Source organism: Melopsittacus undulatus, chromosome 4 (assembly GCF_012275295.1).
Source record: "Melopsittacus undulatus isolate bMelUnd1 chromosome 4, bMelUnd1.mat.Z, whole genome shotgun sequence".
In the NCBI taxonomy this organism is placed as follows: Eukaryota; Metazoa; Chordata; class Aves; order Psittaciformes; family Psittaculidae; genus Melopsittacus; species Melopsittacus undulatus.
Genome location: NC_047530.1, coordinates 83703461 through 83722831, shown reverse-complemented (window position 1 = coordinate 83722831; position 19371 = coordinate 83703461). Strand labels below are relative to the sequence as shown.

The following is a 19371-nucleotide window of genomic DNA, read 5'->3' as shown; positions in this document are numbered from 1 at the left end:
TCAAAAGAACAGAAACAAGTTTACTCTGAAAAATAACAACCCCAAGTGATGTCTCACAGCTGCCTCTCCTCAGCTCCATATACCATCCTACTCATCTTCCTCATTCTTCTTCCAGTCTGCTGCCCTTACCACGTGCTTACTGTCCCCTCGTACACATGCTGTCCTTCACAGCCCATTTCCAGTTTGAACCTCCCAGGGCTCCCCAGCCATTAGCAGCCTTGGGTGCTTGCCCTTCATCTGTATCTGTGAGTAGCTGCATAGTTCTGAGCTACCAGCTGGGCTTAAACCACGACAACAGCACAGACCCTGACCTTCCTCTTCAGGCCAACACACAAAGTATTTCCCATAGTAACCTATCATCTTTTGCCCTCCCAGCATTCAAATTCAAGGCTGTATTCCCACTGAAAATGTTTCTGTGCTTTAAGAAGACCCAACAGACAGGCTCGTCTCTGAGCCTTGTCAGAGTTTAGTCAAAGGCATTGTGCGACTCCTTTCTGATCTACCACACTAATTTCCATTGCCAGTGACATAAGTAATCAGGGTGCCGTAGCATGCACCTCATGCCTATTCAAGTGTAGCTACATCCAGAAGCTTGACTGAACAGCAGGAAATACAAAAGCCCACAAGCTTATTATTTATTCTGTAGAAGTGATTAGAGGCAAGAGGAGGTAGTCACACTGTTTAGTTAATGAAATATGCACTTCAGGAAGATTTCACATGCTTAAATTCAGAAGACCCACTTGGGAGCTTTCAAATGCCTAAGGTGTCCAATGTTGAATGCTTAGACACTACAGGTAAAGGGGGCTTTGGAAACTGTTTCACAGGTTAACCAACCCAAGATGATCCAAGAAGAAGGTCTTACTCCTTCAGACGTCTCCTCCCCTCCCTTGTTACTGGGCTGGAAAGCCAAGGACTTCAGGAATACAAAACCATTCCGCTTGTCCTGTGAGGTAGACGGGTCAAACCATTTATTCCATAGGTTCACTGTGACAAATACAGGATAGAATCACAGAATCATTTAGGTTGGAAGAGACATTTAGGATTATCGAGTTTACCCATTAACCTAGCACTGCCAAGTCCACCACTAAACCATGTCCCTAAGTGACACATCTGCAAGTGTTTTAAACACCTCCAAAGATGGTAAGACAACCACTTCCCTGGCAGCTTGTTCCAATGCCTGACAACCCTTTAGCTGAAGAAATTTTTCCTAATATCCAGTCTAAACCTCCTCAGATGCTGCACAGCATACCAAAACCCACTTTCATCTGGCACTGTGTCTCCTACATGATCAAGACAGACACACCGCATGCTCATCCAGGAGGATCAGATCACTCCTCAAACACCTCAGCACAGAGAGGGACTCCACCAGCTTAATGGACTGATTAAACGAACAAAACCTTGGATCAGACACATGATCACTGCAATGGGCTAAAATACAGTCTCCCAGACTCATAGCAAGGGAATGCTCATGAGCACAGCTGTTGAGGGAAAAACATATCTCACTGTTCCATATGCTTTTACATTTGGACAAGTTATTCCAGTTGGGGGTGGGGGGAAGAGATGAAAAATAATATTAAAAATGTTGGGTTTTGAAAAAGTTCAAACAAAGCCCAGCCACTGCTTTCTATACCATAGTTTCATAAAAGCCTTTAAGGCAGATGCTAACATACAGCTGTGCATTCAATAGCCACAGAAATGCTGCGAACAAGAACCAGTTAGTTCAGAGCACAGTTATGGCAAAAGGTGCTGGCGCAGCTTCCTCAGCCGCTGCTGACAATGCTGTTTTGTTCTTCCATAAAGCTGTTTTGTTTAGGGCCCTCTTTGAAAATTCCATGACGACACACGTGCAAAGTGCCAGCATGGACACATGCACTCCTGCAGGATTGTTTTCACCACAGTTAATATTCCACCCCTCAAGACCTCCTCAACCACAGTCTGTTCCATATGCTCATTACTTCATGAGCAGGGATATACAGTCCTGTCCACACACAGTTTCTGTCTGCCTGTTCCCACTCCTCCCAAAAGTCATGAAGTGCTTCCGTAGCAGCTGCTTTTCATGAATTTTGGAGCTGGCTTTGAAGGCAGCTGCAATGATGGGGCTCACACAACCTTTGTAACCTCTATCCACCTCTCTAAATCAAACAAGCTAGAGGTCCTGATGACACAAAATCACAGCTCAATGCACACTACTATTACAAAAGCATTTAGTGGCATAATAATGCAGAACCTCAGCACATAAGAAAAAAGGAACACTTGAGTATTAATGACAGCTAAGTAAAAACTTCCCCTTTTCCTCAGCAAAACAGCACTCGACCCACATTATCTAGAAACCAACAGCTTGCTTGTTGCTCTGTCAAACGCTACTTAAAAATTAAGAAAAAATGACCCACAGCTGAAATGTCTCAATAACGAGTAGTGCATAAGAAAAAGGCTTGCAAAGTAACACCATTAAACCAGTGTATCACCTTCTGTGGGGGGTTTCTCTTAAGGCAATTTTTCTTTTGCATGGACTAATGCTGAACTTTTTCTTCTTGCCTACAGCATCCACTCAGAGTAAAGCTGGTTATTCGATTCTCCCACCCAGAGCAATCCTCCCCCATGAAAAAAAAAAAACAAAACCCCACAACTTCCAGCTCAAAAATACGTATCATAAACTATCAGTTTCCTATTGACAAACATATTAGGAGACACTGTAAAGGTATTGTCAGGCATTCAAAAACCAAAACTAGACGTGTGGTCCACGGTGCAAGGTGCTCTGCTGTAATAAAGAAAGCCATACAAGGAAACCTGCACCAAAACTTCATGACCAAATCAACAAGCTCCACCTACACATCCATGCCTGCCTCCTGCTGTCAGTGATTTAAAAGGTCTCTTCTAGTATTTTAACCCCTTACTTTTACTACAATCATTGAGTATTCAATTGCAGTTTCATTTTGCTATCCAGTCTGATTTAAAAAAATCTTCCAGAACAGTTAATAGTTTGGTTAAGAATCACATCATATAACTCCATACAGATGGAGCTTATATACACACCATATCTATACCAGCACACATATACACACATATACCTATACCAGCATATACACACCAGAGAGTCATCATTGGTCACAAATTAGAACTGGCTATCACAGATATTTTAAGGCCCCCATTACCATGCTACCTAAATCAAAAAGATAGATAGCACAAGTATTGCTCTGCAATTTCCCACAAGCATACTCCTTTATCTGGCAATGCCAATTGCAACACAGTTCATCAGAAACCAGCACAGTGCTCTGCTGAAAACAGGTCAGAAACAAGTGATGAAGTATGTCAGGGAGAGATGGTGCTGGAGGTCTGCAAGGCCAAACTGCAGCATGTTGGACAAGTAATGACCTGATTTGTTAGAAATGGGTATAGTTTCCTCTGTAGCATTAACAGGCAGGTGGGCCAGGCTAGGCAGAAGAAGAAAGAGGCAGAAAGCCAAGGTAAGCCTGAAGCAAATTGAGTATCAGAAGGCAGCAGGTTCCTTTGAGACTGCTTGGTTGCTCTTTTGGCAGGGAAAGCAAGCCATTAAAGAGGCAGAATACACCCGTGTGGACTTCATTTGCAGCACTAATTGCCATGCACGTGCGCTAATTGCCCTCACATGAAGTGCAAGGGAGCAGGCACTACTTGAATCCCATGCAGCAGGTGAGGCTTCCAAAGTAATACTTGTTGGATCATGCTCTCACCATAGCCTCCACTTGTACCAAAGCAAAATGCAGAGAATCGGGGCAGTGTCCTTTATTAAAAAAGTTATCCATCACAGTTTATTTAGACACCAAAGAAGAAACTTTCAACCAGACAGCTAGAGACACTCCAGTCTTTAACAAAGTTTGGAGCCTCTTACCAAGATAAGAGGAGGTAACAGCCACTAAAACAAACTGTTCTCTGGTGTCACTTTGGAGCAATGGAAATCTCTGCAGCTCCAGGTAACTTATGCACTATTCTCTCCTTTTGTCAGTAGGTGCACCAGAAAAAATAAGCACCAGCAGGCAGCAGGAACACAGAGGTGCACTGCTTGGGGCCTTCTCCTGTGGCTGTTCATATCATTGAGGAGGAGAAAACAAGGAAACAAGAGAGGAAAGGTGGGCTACAGCAGGCAGAAAGACTTGGCCATCCTCTCTCCTGTTATATTAGGCGTTTCCTGGAAAAACAGCTTTATGCCCTTCCCTCCCACGAAGTCTGAAAGCAGCATATGTCCCTATCAGGATGGTGTCCTTAACATCCTTCAGTTGAATCTGTGTTTGCTCCTAGCTTTTTGACATCTACTTGGATGACACCCACCCCTCTGATCTGCCAGCTCAGGTGTATATGTGCACCTCCTAGACTATTTTGGTCCACACAAACGGGCTAACTTTGCTGAAACTGAGCAAAATAAATTTCAGTTACTGAGTTTGAGTCTCTTTGGCAGGTATTGCTGCTAGAGAACACAACCAAAACTCTGGAAAACCAAAGCCTCAATGATCCATTATCACGTAAGAGGAGGAAAATACACCTCTTACTAATCATTTTTTGCAGTATTTCTTCTGAAGGGTTTGTTGTTTTTTTCCCCAGGACTACAGAGGAGTTGTGCTGGGCAGAGAGATGGGAGACACTGCAGACATCTTCCCCCAGCATCTCTCTGAAAAATGTGCACTGCAGGGTGCCTAGTACAAGACAGATGCCTTTCAGTAAAGTGAGGATTGATCAGTGCAAATAAGTCACTATTATTCTACACCAGCTGTCCCTTCATACAGAAAAGCCCTGAGGGAAGTTAAAGGCACCTTGCAAGCAGCCATAGGGAAAAAGTTATTTTTGGTGATAGGCAGAACACATTTAGATTCCAACTCATTTGTTGTGGTGCCAAATAAAAACTAGACAAGGCAGCAAGGAATGAACAGAGGTAAAATTCCTGTTAGATCTGGATAGGACAAGGAATAGCAGAGGGAGAAAGAGGCATCCTGGCCACTAGGAGTCAAAAGTTAACTCAGACTATGAAATTGCAGCTCTGCTTAAGGCCACTGTTAGTGCAGAAGGCACCTTTCAGGTTCTTTAACTCCTTACCGAGAGGAAATCAACTCTTCTGCTTACTCTGCCCAGTTGCAAACACTAAGTTTCTACCAGCAAACCAATGTTACAATGCCACCCATTTGAATGGAGCATAGTATTTCTCCAATAACCTTCAGCAAGCGGTTTGGTGAGTGGGAAGCTGTGAGCACTTTTCTCCATTAAGTTTTACATATAGTGTATATACTTATGTTGCAGAAATGCACTGGCTAAATAGCACACGCAGCATTGCAAACAGAACAAGAGCTGATGGAAACCAAAGGAGCTTCTCCCAAGGAAAACACAGAAGATAATCACCTGCCACTTCTGCATTTAACAATCTGGGATCCAAGATTGGGATCTACATCTTCTTACAATATATTGTCTCAGTCACAGCTGCTAAGGAATTGACAATGAAAAAAATTACTCTCGGGCCCAAACTAGAGGCCAGGCTCTGAAAGCATATCACTGATCTTCAAAGGATGGGTCATGAGCCACTGCAGCAGTCCCCAGCACAGAAGCAGTGCTTCTCTGTAAAAGGAGACACTTGTGACCAGGCTCCAGAGAAACAGCTTTGGTAACAGTGCCAAGGGCTGGTTAAATGTGACAGATAAGCTCCTCTCTTGTCTCTGTTCCTATCACAACCAGCCCAAGCCCTTGCTAAGCGGGTAAGCACATAGCACAGAAGGTGACACTACTTCTTCTAATAAAAAATGGCATATGTAGGCAATGCACTAATAATATAAAGTACTCCTAACTTACACAAGCTACAATCTTACCCTGGAGATACTACAGTAAAGATTCATTTGCTCAGAAAAGTTAATAAAAATAAATTGAAGTAAATTATTTAGTTTTTTTCAGTTGTGTGAACTTCAAGTGTGTGAACAAGCATGACTTTATTTAGTTTGCATTCCCTCTGGAAGTGAATTAAATGAACCATGTCTATTTGTATCTAAAATAAAAGAGTAATGTGATTTCAGCAATGGACTAGTCTTCACTTAGTGGGCTCTATATTATGGTTTGACTAATCATCCGAGGGTTACCTCTCTTAGATAACATTATTTGGACAAATCTTTATAGCCATGACTACAGCCAGATACTCATTATCTACCTTATGGAAGAAGGAAAACAACAAAAAAAAAAGTGCAGTCTCCTAACTTTCTCTAATGAGAGATGAAAATATTTTCAGGAATTTGGACCACAGCTGCAAGAAACAAACTTTAAAGAGCCTCCAGAGCAGCTGTGGAGTGCTAACAAATTCATTCAGTACACCTATCCTAGCAGTTGAAAAAGACTAGACACTGAAAGGGAAGTCACCTGAGAAAGGACACAACCTCCAAGTCTATTGCTTGTACTGCAGCACTTTCAAGAAGGCCTCATTCACGTTTGCGACCCAGCTGCCGCACAAATTTACTGTTTGTGACAAATAGAGAACTGTAGGCTGTGGGTGAGAACTAAAGATAGGTGAGAGACGGAAACTAGGAGCCAGTTTCAGCTAAGAGAGCTGTAGTCATGAACATCACATTTTTACTATCTTATGTACACCTAGGGCTCTACTTGCTTGTTTGGTTAAAAAAAAAACAAAACAAAACAACAAACAAACAACAAAACAAGAAAGCACATCAGTATCTTTGTCACCCCAAAGAGCACATATACAAAGGAGGGTGTTTTTCAGATGGGTCTGTGATTAGTACCTGTCACACACTGTTTAGGCTGACATGGTCTTGTCTTGGTTTGGTGGGATGGTATAGCTGACCTCTGGAAGTATCCTTCAGCTGTACCATCTCTGATTGTATAGTTTTCAAAAGTTATCAGCGTATCTATTATATCAAAGGCGTGATGCTTGCTCCAGCACACCAACACAATTAAGAAGGTACAAGCCTGAGCTGTATTCCCTCATTCTTCTGACTTGTCAACAGCCTTGCAAATTTCTCAGATATGATAGTAAACCCCACATATACACAGCAGTTATTTGGTGGTGTATTGCTAAAAAGTTCAAAATAGAAATGGAGCAAAGAAAAATGCCATATTCAACAGCAATTATAAACGAAAAAACATAATTACCCAGTCAGAAATCTGGGCATGATGTCAGAGCCCCTTCACAACCTAACAGGACCATTTGTGTTATGTTTTAAGTAGATGTGGTCACCTTGAGCAGGAAATGCTCCCACCATCTTCCATCACAGGGTGTTATAATTCTGTCTTATAACTAAGAGGGGAAACAACTAAAAGTGTTGGCTCAGTCCACCTTCAGTTCAGAAATCACTGCAGATTGCTTTTTCAACTGACAAATACTGTACAATTCAGCATTTAAACTTTCCTGTTCCTCCATACCCTGAGAAGAGAAGAAATCAAGAGAAGAATTGTTGAACGAGTAGCGCTAAACAAGCTCAATCGTCCTTCCTGGCCTCAAGACCCAGAGTTCACCACACAACAGCAGTTCCCACACTAGTAACCTACTTCATGTTTAACGGTTTGAAAGCCTGCAGTTAGCTTTTAGCATGAGTGAGACTGACATTTTAATTACACAGTCACACACCGCATTGTAGAGTACCCTCCTTTCTTAGTACCACAGAGCATTTCTTCCTGTCTTCTATGAGATTACTAGTAACAACCTGCCCAAGAAGAAAAAAAAAATCCCATTCAGTTGGAAACATCTTCATCAATAACATACCCCATGGCCAAGCATCTGTACAATTCTGTGCATAAATGCCCACACATTAAGCAAGAATACATACAAAACTGCCGTTGGGTACCTCCCAGCAAATGGAAAGAGTTCATCACTCAGCAAGCATGTCTAAGTAGCTCTGTCATCCGTGGGCTGACCAGCAAACTACTGTTTTTAGAAATACCGATTTGAGTAGTCCCTTACCACATTGCTAGCTCTAAGAATTCAGTTTTCAGAGTCTGAAGGACGCAGAGATCAGTGTTTGTAGCATTTAGTCTAGAGCAGGGAATAAAGGGAAGAAGTCATGGCTTTATCTGGGAGGGAAAATACAGCCAGGGAACTGTCTGCATTAGCAATGTTTTGTGACAGATTCTTGCAAGCAATGTCATAGCCTTTTCTTTTGACTGTGAAGCGAAACAGTGTTTTATAAAAGCTGCAAACACACTTAAGGAATAAACAGTTTGCACAAGTTGATGCTTTGAGAGATCAATTTCTAACAGGGGATGGCGAACAGAGAGAGAAAAAAAGAGAAAACACAAACCTTTCTTCATTTATATTCTCCCTCTGTTGCATCAGCACAGTCCTTTTTTTACTGTCTGCAGAGATGTACTCTGATACTAGTGGAACATGTATGAGCAGCTTTAGTCGCAAGCTCAACCTCCCAAAAGCAAAGTTTCCCCAGAAAAGGGAAGATGATAGCCAAGCACAGCAGTACCACAAGGGCCCAATTCACAGCAAAAGTTTTATGGGTCTTGCATGGATGTGTAAAACTCTTCATGAAAAGTAAAGGAAGTTTAATACTTAATCTGAAAACTCAACACTCAAACTGCAAAAGAAGCAGTTTAGCTAGGGGAGTTAAAAACAAAATCAGGGTAAGATTGAGGGTACTCCTCATTATTGTACTCATATTTGTGCTGCTATGAAGCAGGAGAAGCCACAAATTATGACCATGCAGTGCACACTGGATTTGCTCAACACTGTTACTACAGACAGTCTAGATAACATCTTAAACACATAAATATGATTTGTGTTCATGATATCTGAAGAAGAGAGTAAGGATACATCACAAGTGCATTAGTGACTTATAAATATGAAGAAAAAAGTACATAAAGATATATTATTTGCAGAACAAAGCCTGACAATACAATGAAACTTTTTGTAATGCATGCTGTAACAAAAATCCTACTCAGTATCAGTGAGGCCAGCCTGGCACCAGAAGCAATACTGCTGGCAATGCCAACTCTGTCCATGAATTCTTAAACTGTGGGGTCTGTTACCACATGTAAATTCATCATCACTGTGGTGCAAAAATGACCATCTCTGGCTGAAGCATTTCACAAGCTTGTCTAGCTACCAGGCTTCTGCTGGGATAAGGACTTTCTGCATGTTTAAATGCAAGGTTAAAAGCAGAAGGCAAGAGCTTTAAATTGTGTTCAGTCTGTTTCTCCAGGTGTCAGAAGATGACTATTGCATGCTAAATTCTTCTGCAGATCTGTTAAACGATGCCATTCCTGTACCTCCCAGCAGTGAACTTGGAGGACTTTTCACCATCATAAACTACCAAGTTTACCTTAGTTGCAAGTCCTAAAAAGCATTTTGACTCTTGCCTCGGCCTCACAGCCATTTTATGTGTGATCTTATTAAGTATTAGAAACTTCAAACTTTCCTATGATAAGGTGAGAACGTTCTGGAGCTCAGGAGACAAACATTAAAATTCTTGTCTTTTTCTCACACCCCTTCATAGCTAAATTATCCTTTTTAATATCTTTGGGGTTGTGTTTTTTCATTCACATGAGATTTCCCCTTGGTTTTTTTATGTAGCCTGAGGACTCCATAATAATGAATCAAATTAAGTTTCTGGCAGCAGCAGAATACATCTCAGGTAAAGACAAAAAAAAATTTAAAGTATCATCACTGTCAAAACAAAACAAAAAGAAGAAAGAGCATCCTTTGGATGCAAGATATCACAAGTTCAGATCACCAGGCTAGACTTCACAAGGAGGGAAGGAGCTAACACCAAGTATATCCCACATCAAAACACAGGACTCGCAGGAGATGAAAAAGTCACACAGCAGTTACACAAGAACCCACTCACTTCCCAGAAGCCATTCCCTGCGCACACTTTGCCAGGGTCCTACCCCTCTGGGCTGTATAAAAAAACAAACTGTAGCACATTTTGAAATCATGTAGCAGCTGGAAGGTTAGGGAGAGACTCTGGTGCATTCCAGCTCCCTTTGCGCTGCATTTTCTGGGTACCTGAGCAAGGTGCCATGTAAATCCTATAGTATAAGACAGATGGGAAGATAAAGCCTGCCCAAGGCTAGTGAAGCCTGGAGCCCCGTCTTCTACCTCCCCAAACAAAAGTGAGTATTTTCTCTGAACCGCACCCACCTGCACAAGAAAGAAAAAAGAAAATAAAAAGATAATAAATAAATAATAATAAAAAAGACACAAACTTTTCAAAGCACAGGTTCTCAGAAGCTACCACCAGTTACAGGGTGAACCACTTTACCACACACATGGAAGCTGCTGTCAAAAACATTTCAGTTTTTACCTCTCAGTGTTTCAGCTGCTGCTGGAGATTTCTCATTACCTCTTCTACCAAGACAGAAGGAAAGTTCTTTTAGTTTGATTAGAAAAGGAGAGTAATATTCACTAAGTACTAAAATATGAAGACAAAACCAGCTATTCCCAGAAGACTGTAACTATTCCAACTACCGCAATGGCTAAAAAGTTAGCAATTGTTCCAGTTTTCTTAAAAGACAGAGAGGGGAGTGTGGTGCATGACTGAAAGATTAGCTAATCAAACACAAGCTGAATGCATTTGGAGAACAGTCTGGTGCCCAAAGTTCACATTCCAGCTGGGCAGAGTCCCAGTCCTCTTCTACCCCGGACCTTGGCAGCACTGCTCGAGCAACAGCAAACTTGGAGGAAAAGGGCATTCAGCAAGTGCTGAGCCAATTCAGTCTCTGAGAGGGCACGACCAGTTCCATTCAGGTTTATAAATCATCTGAGTGCTGTTAGTCATAGAAGACTATATAATATGAGATGTCCTGCCTTGGACAGGTCTTTGAGAGAGGACTGGGGTCACAGTGATGTCAAACCAAGTAATTTAGTCCAGGACATTGAAGGACAAGTCACAAGTGCTTTGTAAGATTAGGGCATGGAAAGCTATCCTTCTGCCTCATGCATCTCAATGAATCCCAACTTTTGCTGAAATACCTGCCCCTCTCCAGAAATAAGCAGAACTAACATACCCTACCTTTTCAAGTGTGTCATAAAAAATGCATAGAAGGACAAACCTTTTGCTAGAATTAGTGCATCTGGCAGAGTAATGCACTTAAATCATCCCCATTAGGTTTCATCTTCAATTCACTGATTTCCAAGCCAGGTATATGACTGTAATTGCTACCACAAGGCTGAGAGAAATTAGTCAAATGGGTCAGTTTACCAAGACAATGAACTTATTAAGAATCCAGGAATGCAAAGAAATCAGATGCACAGCACTTAAACACTATTACACTAACCTTTTTTTCTACCAGGAAATATTACAGTGAAATATCAAACTAATGAAGGGTGGTGGGAAGGAGGATAAAGCAAGGGAAGGAGGTCAGAAGGTGGCCAGATCACAGAATAATTTAGGAGATAAGAAAAACAGATGCACCTTTCTAAACCTCAAGCAACACATGCATGCTCAAGAGATAGACAATATTCCTACTAAGGACTAACTGATATACAATACCTCAGGGATTTAATTAATTATCTCTTTTACAGAATTATACAAGATAGGCAACGATCAGTGCAACAGTTACTGAATATTTCAGGTTGGCTATTGCCCCCCAACCCCCAGACACAAGACTGCAAATCATCAATTTTCACTAACTTCAGTCAAACTGCTACTCGGGCAGATTCCTCAGCTGTTAGCAGTGCTGGAGCACATATTACTACACAAGAGCTCTACTGATATCAATGTTTATGCAGAAAAGAACATTAAGTGCTATCTGAGGCACACAGTATCTGGTCTCATGTCGCTGAGTGCCCCAAAACCACATCCTAAATGAACATTACTTGAATTTATTTTCCAGGTGGACAAAAGCAAGATAGGCAACAAACAACCCTGAAAAAAGTGATGCACAGAGCTATCTGCATTTCAGGTGAAACCTTTATTTCTAACATCATCTTTATTTTGTTATGAATAAAGACAATGAAAGTGCAATACAGTGACTTGAATAACACACCTCTGAAAACCTGTTAGTCTCAAAATCAGTTCATCACCTACGTATCTTAAGCACTGAAGCTGAGACAGAACATACAATACTACTCCTGCTATATGACTAGCTTCTCATTGAATGCCATTTAAATTGCATCTAAAAAGCATCTTTAAAAGCTGCTAAATCGACATCCTATTGCAGTAATAAGTTGGTTTTAGCCCTGCTGAAGTGACAGTGTATTTAGGGAAAGCAAAAAGAGACTGCCCAGGTTCTCATACCAACATCTTCCAAGAAACAGTTAAACTGAAATGCCACACTTCTGGGAGTGTTACCATGCGGCTGCAGATCAATCATGTACCATTAATGTGGACTGACAGGGAGAAAAGCTAGTTTTCACACAGTTCTCAGATGTGAAGGATGAAGGGTACTAATGTAATGTTATGATGGAGCCATATAGAAAGAGAGCAAGCAAGGAGCTCAACATCAGGAGCCTTCAATCATAAAAAACAGCCATGTGCTGGGATAGCTGTTCAGAACTGTGCTATCACAGATCCTTTGCAGAAGGTTTGCAGAAGTATTTGGGGAGGAAAGAGATCACAGCATTTCAGTTTCTCTTTCAATAAGGTTATTAACACAAGGGGGGGGAAAAAATAAAGTATTTTCCCCAATTTTTTATTTTCGTGGGACCTTAACAGTCACCCACTCACACCAAGTTAATAAACTATAAAGGCTTAACTGTATCCTTGAACAAGGAACTTCAGAAAATTAGAATAAAACAGGGTTGGATGGGAAATCAGGAGTAGATCTAACCTCAGTCCAGGGTTTTGTTTGATGTTTGTATATGGCATTCTTATCCCTTACCCCTGGTCCTCCACCTACTCCCACACACAGTCCCCATCCCTTTTTAAGGCTGATTCAGAGACCAGTAACTCTGTTGTGAAACTCCCTGTCCCTTAGCCCCTAGTCTTACAAAAATGCCAGTGCTTACTCAAGACTATCTGCACTTAGGGCAGCCAGTCTACTCACATGACTTCAGTTAAGCATCTGCAACCCACTGGAAGTTCTTGCCATGTGTTCGTACAAGTTAGTGGGTTAGCTAGGTAGTTTGTTTCATCTTAGTAACATCTTTATTGTGAATGCAAGACAGTTTATTGATAAATGGTATATGTGTTTCTAAGTATTAGATAGTCTAATTCATGCATAAAATGCTTCTTATATGCATCCTGGAGCTGAACGTATTTTCAGAGCCAGAAAGTATATCAAAACCAACACATAGAAAAGGCTGGCCTAAAAAGAGACATACACACAAAGAGTGAAAAACATAGACTTGCGTGCATTGAAACATAATAGCAATCCAAACTGTCCCAGAATAACACAAAGACACAAACCTGAAGACAAATGCATCCATCTTCTACCTAATAAACCCAAAATCAGTCCCTCTAGGATTAACTGATCATAGGTAAACAAAACAACCCTTCAAGAAATCAAGATTTGTAGTTGGTAGAGTGTCATACGTTAAATGTGCTCTGTTTCCAACAGCGAGCTTTAGATGTGAGGCAATTCTCAAACAAATTATTTCTTTTTTCTTCCCTCCCTCATAACTGGATAACTTGCAACTATAATGCAATGATTTGTGTTAATTACCATTTTTGTTCCAATCAAAAATCAATTCAAGAAGCCAAGGTCATTGCCTCTACCTGATCAGATTTGCAGAAGTATCAAATATACCTGCTGCTTTTGCTAGGGGTGCTGAGGGCACTCTTTCAAAAGACAGACTCCAGACTGCTCCAGGTAGCAAACACCTAGTTAAGACTGAAAATCATAGCTACCTTTACTTCTGTCACCTTACTGATTCAGAAATAGCAGACTGTCTTAACCCTTTCATGAAGCCTTTCACCCCAAAGAGACCTACAACTAAGAATTTCAGTCTCTTGAGAAAGAGAAGCAGCAAAGTTTTTAACAGGCTTCTGAGCCTCATAAAAGTACTCAGAAGTCTACACAAGAGTCACCCAGCTTTGAATGTTAATGTATCATAACAAGAGTATATGATTTTTCCTGACTTAGAAACTACTGGGTGAAGATTAAAAGAAAAAAGCCCGCACAAAGAACTACCTGTGTAAGTATTATGGTTAAAAAGATCATTAAAATTGAGAAAAGGGTATACACATCCTAACCAGCCTTTCTTCTGTGACTGTGATGGATAACGAACCATCTGCTCACATAGTCACAAATACATTCACATCTACTCCTGCTCCACAAAACCCAGGCTGATGTGACTGCCAGTGTGAAGTCACTGAAAACAACTTAACCCCTCTTCTCAATTTATCTGGTTTTCATCTGCCTTTACCCTTAGTAGTTTAAGGGGGGGAAACAGGACTTGATTGCATCAGTGGGATAGAGCTGAACGCAACAGATTTCCACGGCAACGAGATACAGTCCCAGTGAGGAAGGCCTGTGAATAGCTGTGAGGCGATGTGCTCAGCAGACATAGATCTTTCTATCAGGCAGCCAGAGATAGCAGCTCATGTTCATACGCAAATGTGCAAGGAATCTCATTCTTGGCCTTGTACAACCCCACTGAATTCATCAAGAGCTACGCCAGTGTAGACCACAGCAAGATAGAGATCAGAATTTGGTGTTAGCAGGAAAAATAAATGGCAATATGGAGAGATACTTAGCCTTTGAAAAAATAGGAGAGAATACTCTTAAGATATTCCTCATTAACTGAACATTTGTTGTCAAATTACAGCAAAACCCAGTGCTACCATGAAAGGGAAAGCAACTGTATAATGCACAGATTTGTGCATACTGTGTCATTACCTACTGCCCGTGCATTTACCTTTGATAAGCGCACATTTATACACAAGTCCAATCTCTTACAAATAACCCTGCTGCGTTTGGAAAGAGAGGGAACTGTGACTATTCCAAATTCTTTACCAAGTCAATCATTTGGCCTTTGGGATTTAGGCTCCTTCTCATTACAGTACAGTTACCACACTTTCCAGCATAACAATATTTTATGCACTTGCTAGCATCCTCCAACTTTGCTTGTAACAAATTGATAAGTCTTCTGGGCACAATCATTATGAGCTTTGCTTTCATACATAAGAAAACACCCTCAAGTACACTGAATTCAATAGGACAAGTCACAGTTTGTATAGTTAAGAGTACGCATAAGGCTTTGCAGGACAAGGAGGAGCTAAGGCTATTAGCAAACTTTTCCAAGTCAGGCAGAAAAATAGCAACTGTCCTGCTCACAGCGTATGCTCGGCTGGAAGTGCACAAAAAGCCATTTATATCAAGCCTAAGAAAAATATGCCATGTATTGTTTATAAAAAATATCTGTAACAAACTAAGAACAAAGCCAGAAACTATCCAAGCAGGCTTAACTGGGCAGGGGCAAGAAAAGAGTAATTTCATGAGCTATTTTGTAGAGCAGACCAATGACAGCCCCATCCCACTGAAGTTTTATTTAAGCCCTGCAGCTTTTCCTGATCCTGCATTAGGTAAAGCATAAACCAACTCAGAAGACTCAAGGCAGGCACTGTAAGCACAAGACTTTATTTTGTATTAGTGATAGGACTGATTTTAATAAACCACCCCAGTTACAGACAAGCATCAGGGCTGACTTTGGAGCAGGCTCATAATTGTTCCAAGTCCTGTTCAACAGAAGGATGATGATTAACACATAGCTATAACATTTTAAGTCAATGGTTTCCTGATTCCCAAGGTGTCTGGTAAGCTTAAAGCACATAAGCCCCAAGGCTGCTTGCTTCGCTTGACGAGTGGCACCTTGTATTGCTGCTGTTTATACAGATATGGTAATTAAAAATTGCACTGTAATGCATTCAATAATAGTCTTATTGTTCCTGTGAACTGAACTGCTCCAGTTAAATACGATATCACAGCTAAATAATAATCTGCATTTACACTTTTTTTAAGCTGTTTTTTGTGGCTGTATATGAACTCTGTGTTTCTTCACTATAGATATTTTCAGCAAAGCACCTTCCTGCTAAACCAAAAGCTTACTGCACATTCCCATGGAGTATGCTCTCTGGCACCCAAGCAAGCAATGTGCTGACACCAAACCCAGACTCAGAAGCAGCACACAAGGATAACCTCTAGCTAATAAAAGTAGCAAGACTTTCCTCACATTTCTCAGTAACATGGCAGCACACACGGATACCATTCCACAGGTGTGCTTAGTGTAGAGCTGTTTATATTAAATAAAACTGAAGGGCATTAGCAGGGCTAGCTGACAGCACTGGAGCAGCAGTCACGGGAAACCAGTGAGGCACATTTCTTAAACATGTAGAGCCTTAATGGAAAGCAGCAATGAAGAAACAACACAGCTGTTTAAAAAAGGCAAGATTACAGGCTAGCTACCGCTTTGTACAACATCCCAACAACATCCTGTAGCAGGTAACCTAGGGGTTCAACTGAAAGCTCTGACAGCCTTCCATCACAAGGCAGGCCTGTGGAAGCCAAGACAGACCCACTTTCCTCATCCTTTAACGTGCCAACAGATGGGCGCTGCTAAGTGCACACCCGGACCGCTTGGGGTTCACATACCTGCTTCAGGAGGAATTTATCCTCTGCGTTGATCTTGAGGGAAATGGCCAGGTGGATAGCAGAGAGAACCACCCCACTGATGACTGCAGCCCTCATCCGCACCGGCAGCAGTGTGTAGATGCTGTAGATAAAGAAGACAGTCCACCAGATGCCCTCTGAGGCACTCCTGGGCCACACCAGCAGAACCCCTACCACTTGCACTGCCAGGATCACCAGGATAACAGAGTAACACGCCAACCACATATGGTCCTGGTGGAAGTTGTTGCGGTTGCACACCATGCACAGCACCACCATCAGCAGGATGGCCAGAGAGAGCACCACGACGTAGGATACCTCATAATGGCCATGTGCTGCATGGAAGATCAGCATGACCATACAGACCAGCACTAGCACGGCCATGAGCATGGTGAGGCTGCTCTGGTTCAGTCGGAAGAAGTATCGCTGATAGAGACGTTCCAGTTTCTCTGACTGGAACTTCTTAGACCTGAAGATTTCCAACAGGATGCTGCAACAACTGCCCATGGAGAAGGCCGCCTCGGAGTCCCCCTCGTCTCCGTCCTCCTCCTCCAACTCTTCAATCTTGGCCTTGATGCGTCTCTCCTCCAGCCCCAGCTCCACAGATCGGGGCCGTACCTCCCCTTGCTCCCCCAGCTGTCGGGGGCTGGCATTGTTGGGGGCAGAGGGGGAATCACCACCAGGCGTGTGGCGGGAACGGTGACGTCGGCTGTCGTCACCATGCTCCTGCCAGGCAGATTTGGACCTAAAGCTCATCATCCTGCAGCCGCTCTCCCCGCGGCTCCGGCTTGCCTGGGGCTCGTAGTCTTCCTCGCTCCTCCACCTGCCCGACATGCGGGAGGCCTTCTTGCCAGAGGACCTGTTGGGAGGCGGAGGGTAGGAGTAGCCATTGGCCCGGGCGTCTGCTTCGCCCCAGGCTGACCGGTGCTGCTCGGTCCCTGCCCAGGGCGCGGGGCCGCCGAAGCCCGGGGGGCTGATGCTGTTGGACCGGGACATGCCCTGAGGGAAGGGGCAGCAAGAGAGGACAACCGCCGGGCAGACACAAGGGACTAGCAGCTGGGGAAAAAGCCCGAGAGACAGCAAAGAGAGGAGAAAAGAGAGAAAAAGGAAAAAAATAAAAAGAAAATAAGGCAAAACCCGAAAACGCCCCCAAAGCCTCCGGAGCGGCGGCGCCCCAAGGAGCCGGGGCCCCCCGGCGGGACCCTCACGGCAGCACGGCGGTAACAGACGCCATCGTCGGCCCCGGGTGCTTCGACACCCCCGAGCGAGCTCGGCACCGCCGGGACCGGGACGCTCCCACCTCACGGCAGCTCGTTCTCAGCCGAGCCGCGGCGGCCCCGGGTGCCGCGGGGGAGCCGCATCGCAGCACGCCGCGCCGGCCCGGCACCCGCCGCTCGGGGCCGGGCGCAGGGCGGGCGGGCGGCTTCACCGTGGGTCGGTCGGCAGGGAGGGTACAGAGGATCAGGCTCGCAGGGCCACGGCAGCCAGAGGCAACGGCAGGAGCATCCCCTGCCGGGGGGGGCCTAGGCGCCGCGGGGGGGTTGCCGGGAGCGGGGCGGGCTGCGGCAACCGGCGGAGCCCCTGCCTCGCCTCCCAGCGAAAGAGCCCCAGCGGCAAGACAGGGCCGGCGGCAGCTGCGCTTCTCATGCACACGGCCGCCGCCGCTCCAGCTATCGTTCCCGCTACGCCGCAGTGCCTTCGGGTGGCGGGAGCGCCTCTTCCGCGGGTGCCGCGGTACGGGAGAAACGAGCAAATCTGACAGGAAGGGATAGAAAAACGAGGAAAAAAAAAAAAAAAGCTATAAAAAGGCGGGGCTCGGTGCTCCCTCCCTCGCGCTGTCAGAGGGACGGGGCGATGCCGGCGCAGGGCTACAGGCGGCAGCGGCCCCGAGCGCGCCTCTCGCAGCCACGGCGCCAGCTGCCCGTCCCGGCCCCGCGCCTCTTTGTACTCCCCATTCAACCGGGCGCCGGCCGCGCCGGCCCCCGCCACCGCCCCCCGCTGGCCCCCATTGGAGTGCCCCCTGCCGCCGCCCCTCGCCATTGGTGAACTCTGCCAAGCAGCTGGCCAATGCGCGCGGCCGAGGGGCGGGCCGCCTCGGAGTGGCCGTTAACTCCTTCAGCGCCCAGGGCCAGCAGCCGCCGGCTCCTGAGGGCGCTCCCTGAGGATCATCCCCGCTGCCCGTCCCGCCCGCCGGAGAGCGGCGGGTTTTGCCAGTGCCCGCCCTAAGGGCTATCTCCACGTTCTGCCTCATTTTCAAGGCTGTGGGCTCCTGTGTGGCAGCTTTCCATGGAGGAAGGCGGGGAAGGGTAACCGCCTCCTCAGGATGACTGAAACATCCACATCAAGCAGCGGTAGTCAAAACATTGGTGAGCGCAGGAAAGTAAAGCCCCAAAGAAACCTCTCCCACCCTCGGTACCTATAACTAGAGCTACTGCTAATACAGCAATTAAGGCTAAAATACAAATACAGGGGTTTGGATGTTGTGGGGTTTTTTTTGTTTGTTTTTTTTCCAACCATTTAGAACTACAGCTCACGGCTGCAGCTGACAGTGTTGAGACATAGCCTTGCTGGAGGGTAGATTCTGTAACTTGGTTAGCTAGGCTGGTCAGGGGGCTTAGGAGGATACCCTAGCAGTTCCCAACAAGTTTCAAGCACCAGACTACTCATAGTGTTCTTTCAGATGATCCATTTTTTCTGAAGAAAGGAGCTTACCAATTACCAATTTACAGTGTTTTGAAGGTAAACATCATGTGTACTGTTACCACTTGATGTTCTTTATCCTTAAATTATACACATAGTAGTTACCTTTTCCTTTCATAACTTAGTTTCTAAAGAGTGACTGTAAAAGCGAGAAGTTTC

At 44.2% G+C, this 19371-nt stretch overlaps 1 protein-coding gene across 1 annotated transcript in view; it reads right to left on the bottom strand.

The window, feature by feature from the left end:
• Positions 1-17508, bottom strand: part of ADCY5 (adenylate cyclase 5) — a 221565-nt gene extending 204057 nt beyond the window's left edge. Inside the window, exon 1 of the mRNA XM_005153796.4 lies at positions 16498-17508. Coding sequence (XP_005153853.3) covers positions 16498-17508 — 1011 coding nt within the window. The remainder of the gene's footprint in view (positions 1-16497) is intronic.
• Between the last annotated feature and the right edge of the window lie 1863 nt (positions 17509-19371).